This window comes from Gopherus flavomarginatus, chromosome 1 (assembly GCF_025201925.1).
Source record: "Gopherus flavomarginatus isolate rGopFla2 chromosome 1, rGopFla2.mat.asm, whole genome shotgun sequence".
Lineage (NCBI taxonomy): Eukaryota > Metazoa > Chordata > Testudines > Testudinidae > Gopherus > Gopherus flavomarginatus.
The window spans coordinates 103,753,071-103,766,134 of NC_066617.1; the positions used below are offsets into that span (position 1 = coordinate 103,753,071).

The window sequence follows — 13,064 nt, forward strand, 5'->3', positions numbered from 1 at the left end:
ATCACTTAAACTTTTGTTTCAGAGGTTAAATGGGAACTACAAGTATCGGAAAATGTTTAAATGAGGTTAAGGTAAGGAATAGTTCACATAATAAAACAAGTGTTTGACAGCAAAATTTAAACTTGGCAGACAGCATGACTACAGTACTTTAGCCACATGTCAAGCAGACAGTGCTGTGGGGCATTTTCCGTTTTGTATTGTGAGCCTTCTGTGGTGCTGGAGTGAGAAGGAAGTACATTAATATCTATCAAAATACAGTACTTTGTAATGAGCTTCTGGCATCTCCCATGCCTTGTTTGCTGCATCCATTTGTTGTGTCTCATCTTGTATTTGTAAAGTACTAGCATAATGAGGCCCCAAGCCTAACTGGGGCCTCTGGGGTAATTGCAATGTAACATGTAATTTCCATCCTGGTGTTCTGCTGTACTTTATATTACTAGTCACTTTACTGAACCTCCTCCCTCCCTGCTGCAAAAAGTATTTCTCCCCTATGCCACTTGGTCACATGATGCTCTTCTGCTGAGACACAGGAAAGCTCTATGTAAACACAGAGCCTCCAGGACATCATTTAATCCCCACATGATGGGGAGAGGGTAGTGGGATGTGGGACTGAGCCAGGAAGAAGAATGGTGTTGGGTGGTTGTCTGAGGGCAGCACAACTGCCTGAGGGGTGTCCTCTACTCATCAAAGCAATTGTAGGGCCTAACTCTGGCTGCTCTTCACCATGGAAGCTGATAGGATCAGGGTTTGGCTCAGTAGCGGTTATCTCCATCACTTTTGTGTATTGTTCAATACTAGTTCCTTTAAATGTTCAGTATTTCAGGAATAGACTCCAGTTCTTTGATGCATAGAACATCATCATTTATGCAGTTACCCCTGGCACTTTACAGTAGGGCTCGGACACAGCCAGTACAGTCCATACTCATACACCACACCAGCACTTCTCGGAAGTTACTATCTTGTTCTCTTAGCTTTCATTAAAAAATAAAGTAAGCCTTGTCCACGTGGGAAAGTTTTACCAGTACTGTCATACCAGTATAATTATACCAGCATAAGTCCTTAAGTGAACACTGTTAGTCCTGGTCTATACTACAGAATTAGGTCAATATAAGGCAGCTGACATCAGCCTAACTCTGTAAGTGTCTATGCTAAAAGGAAGCTCCTACTGATGTATCTCACTCACTACGCCAACTTCATAACTTCTGCGAGATGTGTAGTGCTTAAGTCGATGCAGTTCGGTCGATGCAGTGTCAGTGTAAACACTGTGTTGCTTATATTGACTGTGGTTGCCTTTCAGAAGCTGTCCCACAGTGCTCCCCACTGACAAATCGGTAGCGTGGACATGCAAAAGTAATGTAATTACTGCAGTGGCTGTAAGTTGATGCAACGTAGTTCGATTTAATTTTGTAGTGTAGACTTGCCCTTATTCTGGTATATGGCTTTTTGCAGTTTAGCCTAAACCCTTTCTCCATAACCTAAACTGGAAAAGGGCACTCAGAATGGAATAAGAGTGACTACACTATGGGCAAGTCTACACTTAAAATGCTGCATTGGTGTGCTGCTGTACAGCTTAATGAAGATGCTTTATACTATCCCAAGGGAAGGGATAGCTCAGTGGCTTGAGCATTAGCCTGCTAAACCCAGGGTTGTGAGTTCAATCCTTGAGAAGGCCATTTAGGGAACTGGGGTTTAAAAAAAAACTGTATAGGGATTTGTCCTGTTTTGAAAAGGGGGTTGGACTAGATGATCTCTAGAGGTCCCTTCCAACCCTGATATTCTATGTTGACAGAAGGCTTAAAGAGCTGAACAATTTGATGTCTCACTGTGGCACCAGGCAGTGGGTGGTGTGCATGTGAGTATACATGGCACTATCTCTCAGTCACAAAGGAGCCAATTCCAAGGTGCTTAGCAGAGCCCATAGGCACATTCAAGTACCTCTAAGGGGGAAATTAGCTCCTGGAGCCTAACAGCACACACACATGCTCATCTTTTAAATATCTGCACAGTCTACTGTGAGCAGCATCTCATTGGGATGATTCACACATGCAGATCTTATTTTGCAGACAGAGCATGAAAAAGTCCTACCACCTTTTTGACTCCACTCAGCTCTACAAAAAACAAAATGCAGATGAAGGGAACAGTCCTGCCATCACATATCCATATGGCTATTGTTGAAATCAAGGAAGTTTTAAGCAAGAATATAAGGGCAGTATCTGACTCTAAATCTCCCAAATCATACAAGATCTGAAACAGTTAAAAGTTGTATAAAATCAATAATAAAATCCACCTGCTGATTCAAAAAACCTGAAAGCAAAGGTTTTTTAACACCTGCTTTGATTTCCAAGGCAATGCTCTCATCCTTTTTAATATCTCTTCCCAAAGCATACTTCTTTTGTGACACCTATTAGTATTTAACTGCCACCTAGTTTACACACTTGCTACAGCAGGGGTAGGCAACCTATGGCACACTGCCGAAGGCAGCATGTGAGCTGATTTTCAGTGGCACTCATACTGTCCGGGCCCTGGCCACCAGTCCGGGGCGCTCTGCATTTTAATTTAATTTTAAATGAAGCTTCTTAAACATTTTAAGAACTTTATTTACTTTACATACAACAAGAGTTTAGTTATATATTACAGACTTATAGAAAGAGACCTTCTAAAAGGTTAAAATGTATTACCGGCACGCGAGACCTTAAATTAGAGTGAATAAATGAAGACTCAGCACACCACTTCTGAAAGGTTGTTGATCCCTGTGCTACAGCATTATATGGTAACTCAAACTACTGATCACCCAGGTCTTTATGTATCCAAATTGTCTAGTTATGTCCAGATCCTACAAAGACGTCTTATGCACATGCTGAGTTTTAAGCAAGAGTAGTCTCACTGTAGTCAAATTGAATGTGCAGAATCAGGGCTGCAGACTGAACGCTTCTTGGAGCAGGTACCATGTCTTTTCCATGTTCTGTACAATGACAATTATAAGTGCTAAACTAAAAACCGTCAAAATTTCCAGCTGTAAAATCCATAGAATCATAAGATTCCTGGGACTCTGTTACTGGGAGAATCTCAACATTATTGGTGTTTGAATTATACAGAGAAATATCTGAACTGGAGAAGGAAAAACAAAAAAACACTCACAGCAACATTTCCTAAGCTAGAAAACCTCAAATTTTTATTTAACAGGGATGGTTCATAAACACACTCAAAAGAGCTCCACCTGCTGTTTAGGAGTATTCATTGCAATCTGATAAACCTTTGAAGGGAGCGGTATAAAATACGATTAGAATATGAATCTGCTATATTTATTAATAACTTTGCCTCTCCAATACGGAACTGTCAGCTATTATTTAAAGTCTGAAAATATACTACAATTGTTATAATTTAAATCAAACCTTTGAAGTAACAAATGTACAAAAAAGGCAGTCAATGTATTAACTTTAAACATTTTAAATCAATAGAATACATTTCCCAGAAGTAAACATAGAGCAAACAGCTATTTATGGTGTTTACAAGCCACCTAAAAGTTATAAACATCAAGTACCAAATGACTAGACAGTTGCTGTAGCTCTCATAAAGCCATATTAATATTTCACTTTCAACAGGTCCCTAAACTGAAAAATGTGCTGCATGAAAAGCTGAAAATTAAGCATTTACTATCCAAAAACAAGAGAAAACTGGATTTTTTTTAGAGCCTCATCCAGCAAAGCATTTAAGCAGATGCTTAACTTTAAGCATGTGAGCGGTCTCACTGAGGTTAAGGGGCCTACTCATGTGTTTTAAGCGAAGCACATGCTTTTCTGGATTGGGACTTTAGTTCCATTTTTTAAAAAGGAGCTAACAGCATGATCTTTTCAAAGATGAAGTCAAGCATTGTTATAGCGAGCTTAAAAAAGTATAGGCCTGTCAATTGGCATGAATAAATAAGTTTGTAACTGGCATTAAAATGAATGTGATTTGCATGCCTGCTTGTTTAGTGAAAGCTGGTGATATTTTTGCTGCACTGAAAATGGCCCATTCGTAGTCATGCTCACACCTAAATATGAAAGCCCAGGTTACATACACTCAAAATAATATGACAAATTTACTATCAATAAAAACATATTTTAATGCCAACTAATAAAAATTCATATTCCAATGTTGCTCACAACAGTAATATACAATTTGCACAAAACATGGCTGTCCAACAAGAATATTTTGCAGGCTATTATATATATATATTTTTTTTTTGTTTGTTCCCTTAAAGAATTATATGCCAGAGTTCATGCAAAGAAATTCAAAGCAGTAATACAACATGAGCAATCAGCTGGTCTTTTTACAAATTATCAAGCCCATTCAATATAGAGATGTTAGGAAATAAGTATAGACACAGTTTGGTTGTGGTCTTTTGTGTGTTACATTAAATCATGGGCTCCAGGTCCCTATTAAAGACTGGTTCAAATAGGATTTTGAGTATTCTCCACCCATGTGGACCATCAGAAACTCAATAACTTCCCTTCTACTTTACATGACTGTGAAGGAGGCACTTATTCACTGGCCACGAGTGTGGGCAAGCAATCTTCTCCAAAGCCAACCTCTGTCCTGATCTATAGTCTTAACCACATTTGTAGTGGGTGGCGATCACTCCATCCCTCCTATTTTTGACTGGCCCCAAGGATGACGTGCTTGGCCTCCAGCAACCTTTAGAGTTGGAAACCCAAGACTAGAGAACCTGGAGCTCCTAAACAGCAGTGCACAGCACTGCCACCTAAGTAACCAGATATGTACAGTGAACGACATGTATTCTCTGGTTTGAAATTTACATATAATATACACTAAAAGCTATCCTATCAAGGTGCAAGTTTACTATTCTCTGGTGTGTTCCCATGAAGTTGGATTTAGTTTTTTGTTTTGTTTTGTTTGGCCTTCACACGAAGTTACCAACAGCATTTACACAAGAATGGTCTGCCTGTCTGATAAATATAGTTCATTATGTGGCCCCAATTATGCAGTCCCTACAAAGGAAAAAAACTATTGACTTCACTGGGAGTTTTGCTTACATACTGGACTGCACCTAGCGAGCTAAATTCATCTCTGCTATAACTCCTTTGACTTCAGTTCATTTACAACCAGGGTGAATTGGCAGGATATTTTTTTTTCCAGGAAGTAATCAGTCTTACTGAACTGAATTGGGACTTGTGTTCACACATCAGTAAATTTGTACAGTCCATGGGCTAAATCTTGCTCTCCATAATTTTGATGGGACTACTTCTGTTTGGGCAAGTTAGCAAGGTTTGGAGATATGGGCAAGTATTTAAACTCCTTTGGCATTATTTCATACTTGCTGGACTCAGGTGCTACCTCAAAGAGAGTTTTAAAAATAGGTGAAATGTAATTATAGTAAATATTACATATTAACCCTACCAGCTAAACGGATGTTCATGGAATGTCACTCTCCTGAAATTAGAATTGCCATTGTTTTCTCAGGCAGGTCCAATTCATAAAAATGCTTCACACCCACACTTGAGCCTGATTCTGCAGCCTGTAAGTGTGTGATGCTTCCAGCAAAATCACTGGACGTTTGAAGGGACTGAATCACCAGAACACTTAAGTACATGAGTAATTCCATCTCTGTTAAGAGTTTTGCTGAAGTATGTGCTTAACTTTAATTTTAAACACGTGCTTAAATACCATTGAAACCAATAGAACTTAAGCACATGCTTAAGTATTTTGCTGGAAAGGGATGCTTAAAGTCACACACATTAAGCACATGTGTAATTAAGTGCCTTTGCTGAATTAGGGCCAATATGCACAAGGACGATAGGATTGGGCCTTCAGGGCATATTCTCCCTTCAGTTCTTATGGGGGCCTCTCATTGATACCAACCACAGTTATGCATATTGGAAGAGTATATCCTTTAGCACAGTGTTTCTCAACAACAAGTCCATGGGCCGGTGCCGGTCCCTGGGATCTCCCTGACACAGTTTAAGAAGGCAGCAAGCTGGTCCCTGGTATCAAAAAGGCTAAGACACACTGCTTTAGCACACTTGTAAATATTATAGGCCTGATTCAACTCCCACTGAAGTTAATGGAAGATTCCCATTGCTGTGAGTGCGAGTTAGCTCAGGCCCTAAAATAAGTGTACCTTTTGCACTACTGCAGTTAAATTTCTCTCTAAACCCAGCTTCCCCCATTTCTTAACTTGGTTATACCAATTCATTCAGAAGCTTTGCACGCATAGTCTCAAACTAAAAGTAAATTATTTGACACTTGAAAAGAAGATCTGGCTAACCAGATTAAAGAAAAAAATCATTGCTGGTTTCAAATGCTGGTTTGTATTTGTACAATGTTAACACTGGATTTACAAAATGATATTTGGCAAGGCATGAATCCTAATCTCACTAGAGATTTAACATCAGAGATTGGGGGTTAAAATATTCCAAGGTGCACTCAGTGAACAGGTTTTCAGAAATTTTTCTAAGACATTTTAGCATTTATAATGTGCTAAGGATCTCATTACATGATTGAACATTTAAAGATCCAGCAGACTGAATACATTAGGCGGAAAGAAAGCTCTTCTTTTTAAACTTAAAAAAAAAAAAAGAAAACAAGGAAATGAAATAAAAATATGTTAAAGAAGAATTTAGGTTGTGACAAAAGCTGCTACATTTAAAATTAAGGCTGGTATCTCATATTAAATACAGTGTGAGTTAAAAGTAGATTATTCTCCTTAACTTTTAATTTCCTGGGTGTAGACAGCTTGCTCCATAACATTAACATCTGAATAGTTTTGATATTAGGGAAGATTTTTCAAAAGTGCTTAAGTCCCAATGACTTTCAATAAGATGTAGACTCCTAAGTCTCTTTGGAAAAAGGGCCTTCAGCTCCTAAATCACCTTTTCAAAAACTGTACCCATTGAGCTAAACTATTGCTTAATCTTTTAAATCATCCATAATTCCCCAATTTTCTGTGCAGTGGCTTTTACTATTATGCAGTTTGTACAAGCTTAAATGGACAATGAGAAGGGCAAACAAATGTTCCAGATATATTGTTCATTTTAAAATAACTAGAACACTTATATAAACCCAAAAGCCAGTGCTTAAATGATGGTTGCATAAAGTAGGACATCACCTCCTTGTGCTCAGGATAGTATTATCTGGTTGTGCGATTTTTATTTCCCAATAAAGAAACCTTTTCCATAGAAACCTCATTGAGAGATGGCATATGACAGCTTCCTGTGCTAGATACAGAAATAATACTAATACTGATAAAAGCTCCAACAAGTAATCAAACCATCATTAGTTTTACAAGATGAAAACGAAAAACTGTCTTTTCTCTGCAGGAAGGGTTTGCTGCAGATTTTGTAATCTGAAGTCTTCATGCTACAGTTCTGTTTTATTCTCTGAAAGAATTTTTTCCATCATGGCTTTCTCTCTGGTTTTCATTTTTCCCTAATAACTTGATAAATATAACCTTTACTGAAATCTGAAAGAGGTAACTGATAGACTTGGACAAAGATGAAGGAAGCAAGCAAGCGTGTCTCATTTACAGTGTTAGCTCTTCTGTGTCACTAAAGCATTGGTTTTGGGATTCTTTCTTCTGTTATTTTCTGAAGTAAACATAAGAACACACCAGGTCTTCAGAGATGGAGATGGGGAGGTATCTTTCCCTACTTAAGCACATAGACGCTGCTACCCAATTACATATATGCATTTTACTTTTCTGCTTAAGTTCAACATGATCTACACTTCAGATTCACATGTAGCAGATTCATGGCAAATTGCTTAACGTCTGAATAAGAGCTAAAAAATGGGGCCCTATCTACTGGACTTCAAAGGATGTTGCACCAAGCCTTTTGGTTTGTTTAATGAATAGCCCCACACTAAACTCTGAATTGATTTTTTTTTCTAGAATGCCCATTTCCCCCACATCTAAATTACAAATTACTTTCAATGATCTTATATCAAACATTAAAAAATGCTCACCTATGTGCACCTTTGGGGCAAGTGGCGCTGGAGGTTTAGCTATTCAGTTCACTAATGCATATTGCTGAACCCTTAGCTTCAGGGAAGGCTGACTGACATTAACAAGAGATCTCATTACAGACATGATTTCACATCTCATAAGATACACGGTAAATTTATTTACTGTCCATCTCTCTCTCTCTCTCTCTCTCTCTCACTCACACACACAAATAAAAAATCCAAAACATTCCACATGTAAAAAACAGAAGCAGAACATGAACTGTTCAGATACAGAATATCTGATTTTATAAAGCATCTTTTGTCCCAAAGGGTCTTAAAATGGTTTATAGATTCAAAATCTTGCTCTGAGTAGACTCATTCTGTGCAGGTGGTATTACAAGGGGAAGGCTTGCAGATGAGCTGGACTGAAGGATAGTACAGTAGCCATCTCATTAGTGCAAAGAGGCTGAGGGAACTCTTTTCAGAACACCATAATGCTGCTCTAAAATGACAGGATCCAGCCCTCTCTATTGCGTGATGCAGGAAACAGTATAGAGGGGTGCATGGGTCCTGACCACATCACCTTGGGGCCGTAAAGTACCAGGAGACACATTAGCCAGGCCCTCCACACCGTGCTGAAAAGAGCACTAGGAAAATATCATACTTCGCTGTGTAGTTGCACCCATGCAAGGTAGGGTGGGAGTTTGACTTATTTATCATATGCATAATTCTCTCTCACACAAATTTCTTCATCTACCACTGACATACAAGCAAATGCTAGGGTGAAAGGCAGGTGCTTACAACAGCACACTGCAACGGTACACAGACATTTAGGACAGGAAGTGAATAACATACTTACTTGCAATACACAAGAGGAATTTTGGTAGGCACAATATAATTACTAAATTGAAGTCTGGCCAAGACCCTGAGGTTGACCGTTCTAACCTACTCTTGTGTAATATGCCATCAGTTCTTTAATGACTACAAGGGGTCAGGACCTCAGCTTTATGACTCATCTGAAAGATGTCACCACCCATAGCACAGTGCTTACAAGCACCAGGCTAGTGCATTGGTCTAGGGACTCAGAGGGGAAAAGCCACCTTCTGACCCACCACCACTGCCTTTTGAAGCACGTTTTATTGGAGGTCTGGCCAGCCTTGACCCTACTTAGCTTAGGCTCTCTGGTAAGATGAATTATTTTACTTTTATGTAGCACCATTCACTCTGAAGACTCTCAGGTCTTTCATGATTTAGAGACCTGCAGCATTACTGAAATCCAGCTACCACGTGGGCACAGGGCAGCATCCAACTGGCAATTAAGGATAATGGGGCAAATCCCTACATGAAAGATGTACTAGAGATAGAGCAAGTGAAGTCCTCTGTTTAGCAGCAGAAGAAATACCACAACGTCAGTGACACTTCAAGCTTACCACAGCCCATCCTATGCGTCTCAGTCCTAACCTTGAGGAGCCAGTTCTCAGGGTATGGCTACATTTGCAGCTGTACAGCGCTAGGAGTTAAACCTGTCTTCGTACAGCGGAGTAGGGAAAGCGCAGCAGTCTGTCCACACTGACAGCTGCCAGTGCACTGTCGTGGCCACATTTGCAGCATCTGCAGCGGCATTGGGAGCAGTGCATCATGGGCAGCTATCCTAGCGTTCAAGTGGCTGCAATGTGCTTTTCAAAAGGGGGTGGGTGGGGTGGAGTGTGACAGGGAGCGTGGGGGAGAGAGAGAGAGTGGATTTTTGGAGCCGACACTGTGTCAGCTCCCTGCTTTGCAAGTTCCGACCCCCTCCCTGACCCCCTCTCACTGACTGAAAGCAAACAGCTTTTTCTCCTCACAGACCAGATAAGCAGCCGCTCCTTGAAATGGACCCTTCCCCTCTCCCCCTGCGCCACCTCTCTTTTCAAGCAAACACTAGCTGTGGGCGTTCCAAAGGGAGCCCCCCTGCCTCTGCTCATTCACAGCAAACAGGGGCTGTGTTTGTTTTTTTGATAAGCAGCTCCGGGAGCCCGGAGTTCACAACAAAACAAAGAGCGGAACCTTCACTTAAAAGGATTATGGGAAGCTTCCGAGGTCAGTCATGGCGTACTAAGGTTATTCCCTTGTTACACTGGCGCCCCAGCGCAGCAGCAGCAGCGCTATACTTTCTATTCCTCTCGGGGACGTGGAGTACAAGCAGTGCTGTAGCCATGGAGATACAGCACTGTATGTGTCTTACCAGTGTCGACGGGGAGTGAGTTACAGCGCTGTTGGTGGCTTTATTGCGCTGTAACTCTCAAGTGTAGCCAAGGCCTCAGGGTGAGACAGAAGAGAAGTCTCCCTTTCCCACCAGTCTTTGATTTTTTTTGCTGAAGCTGCCAAAGAAAGTTACACCTACTGTGGTGGATTTCTGTGCTCGTGACATCAGTCTACATCAACATTCCAATGAGTAACCCAGAGATATAAGGCTCTATATCCCATTACCAATGCCCTGGACTGCTATTAATGTATGCCCTGAAGCCACTGCTACATAAGCAGTGGTTATCATCCTGTTAAGACACCAGATTGCCTAGCTGAATTTATACCTGTGCTTTTACTTCCCACAGAGAAAAATTATGCTTGTGGATACATGCCTGCAATGCCTGATGACCTTAGTGGGAGCTGTGTGTACCTGAGGGTAGAATTTGGCCTACTTGATAAAAATCTGGAGCATTATAATTTTATATTTAGAGAAATTAACATTAAGCTGCTGGGTGAGATTTGTTTTTATTATGTAGATCGTTACGAATATGGAAGAAAGGGTTTCAATGAGTGAGGAAGCACACCAAACTATAATATAAGCACCCCCAACAGTTCCGATTGCATTTATCAGGTTCTTGCTTCTCTAGCATTGCAACATTCACAGAAAAGTAAGTCGCCAGTAGCTAAATGTTCTAGACAACATCTTATATGGCATATCATATGCAGAAACAAATTGTCTGATAATTCATTGTTAGGCTGACATGCTGTGTCTCTGAGACATTAATGGTAGTTTAGACAATTTTGTAATTTGTTGCAGATACTGGATAGGCTTTAAAATGATCAAGCATATGGGAGGATTTACAGATCAGAACAATAAAACAGTTTCCTATCATGTTGATAACTAATGCAAAGACTGTGTTTTCTGAGCATTCCAAAAGCTATAAACAGGAAATAGCACTGGACATAAATACTCTAACAAAAGACCAACAAGTTACCATGCACTGTCAAATTAAAGCTCCTAAAAATCTGTGAACCGGGCACAGTTTCAAAAAGTATGCTAGAAAAGAAATACATGTAATTTTGCCACTGAAAAGGTAGCACCTTTCTCCTGCTCTTTACTGAGGTCTTCCCTGTGTTTTAAAGCAACTGATTCATGAAAGGTATCATCAAGTACAAGATGTCCAGAAAACTGTGGCACTTAACAGATCTCTCTTGCTAACAGTATGCTGCAAAATAAATTTAGCCCTGACATTGAACATCTCCATTGTAGATAACCTATACATTCTGAGGATACAGTAAGAAATTATTCTATAGTACATATTTAATAATAATTTAAAAAAGTCTAACTTAGTCACAATCTCTGGCCAGTAGCGAAATATTGACATGTTACTAGAGTAAAGGCTGATATTAACTCTTCCATGTAACAAATGGAAATCAGCATCTTCCAACAAGTCTCTGTGGGAATCATCTCACTACCATTTGCACTAAGAAAGAAAAGTAAATGTGCTAATTTCACAAATGGAGTTTGAGAAGCAGTCTTGGCAAAACAAAGCACAAACATAACATTTCACAGGTACAATTACCATGCAAATGCATGTTGAGTTTGTTATTGTTTTTAACCCCAAATCACAATTAGCATGCAGATTTTTATTCCCCAACTACCATGTTAGATATTGTCTTGATAATATACCTCTTTGGTGTAACCATAACCGTTTAGGCAAGATTATACCACCTTAGGAAAGAATATAAGCAAAACCTGCTCATATGTATACAGTATTTACACAGCGTGCCTTTAAAAAACAAAACATGTTACATAGATTCGCAAACACAACTCTGTCAAAAATGAATTTTTAAGCTTAAGAAATAGATTTTAATCTACAAGGCCACCCCATTTGTTATGAACAATTTAAAAAAGTTCCCACCCCTAAAAATTTGCCAGTATATTTCCTCATTTATAACAGTCTTACCAACTCTCTAACACAGTTGACCCTTATGAAACAGCAACTAACAAATCTTACGTTTCTTAAATGCACAATAGAATGGACTCTGGAATAGGTACAGTACAGTTCTTAAATGTATAACATGATGGAGCAAAATAACCTTAAATAACCCATTTGTCAGTTTAAGTGGTCCATGGTCTCTTTGTTCAGGCAGAGGCTTCTGCTGTTCATTGGTGAGTTCTGGTTTTTGTTGGCATTAGCTCCAAGACCACACTTTTGCATTCAGAATTGAACATAACAGTAATTCACAGAATAGTGCTACATCCTTGTTTCTCAAAAACGGGTAGGAGCCATATGTACAGCATTCTCTCATCTAAGTGAGGCTGCAGCCTAAAAGCAGCACCTTTGGCCAACAAAATATATATATATATATTCCAATGTGAAGTAGAATTTTGTATGTTCATTTAAGCAACTGCAACAGGAGCCTGAATTCGCAGTGTCTTTTCTGAGCGCGATCTCCTTCCTGAACTTTATACAACAGAGCCCTTTGAAGACGACAAATGAATTGACTGAATCCGTGTCGCCAACGTCCTCTGTAAGTCTTGTAGTACATTCTGACCAGACGTGTCTCCATTCTTGTCATACAACAGCTGTTTGAAAGCTTCATTTTCAATGAGGACCATCATATTTTTTAGAAAGTAGCCTTCACAATAGGAGGATAGTTCTGTGACTCCGAGAAACTACAAAAAGTGGGGATTAAAGAAAGGTAACCACTCTGATAGGTATGGGTCAATAAATACTGTTCATGAGAAGTAAAGATTACAAACTGCACACAAACTATACAAGCTACGTTTTTCAGATGGGAACACTGACACCCACATATGTGTGTGTGTCAAGTGATGTGTCACGTTGTTTGCTTCAAATGACAAATTCCAGACTTAAGACTACGTCAATAAATGA

General features: G+C 39.6%; 1 protein-coding gene across 2 annotated transcripts in view; it reads right to left on the reverse strand.

Moving 5' to 3' along the window:
* Positions 1-9,854: 9,854 nt before the first annotated feature.
* The window catches only part of ABTB3 (ankyrin repeat and BTB domain containing 3), a 325,425-nt gene continuing 322,215 nt past the window's right edge, over positions 9,855-13,064 (reverse strand). For both annotated transcript variants that reach the window (XM_050926302.1, XM_050926291.1), the window contains one exon: positions 9,855-12,844. In XM_050926302.1, the coding sequence (XP_050782259.1) occupies positions 12,635-12,844 (210 nt within the window). In that variant the 3' untranslated portion in view covers positions 9,855-12,634. The remainder of the gene's footprint in view (positions 12,845-13,064) is intronic.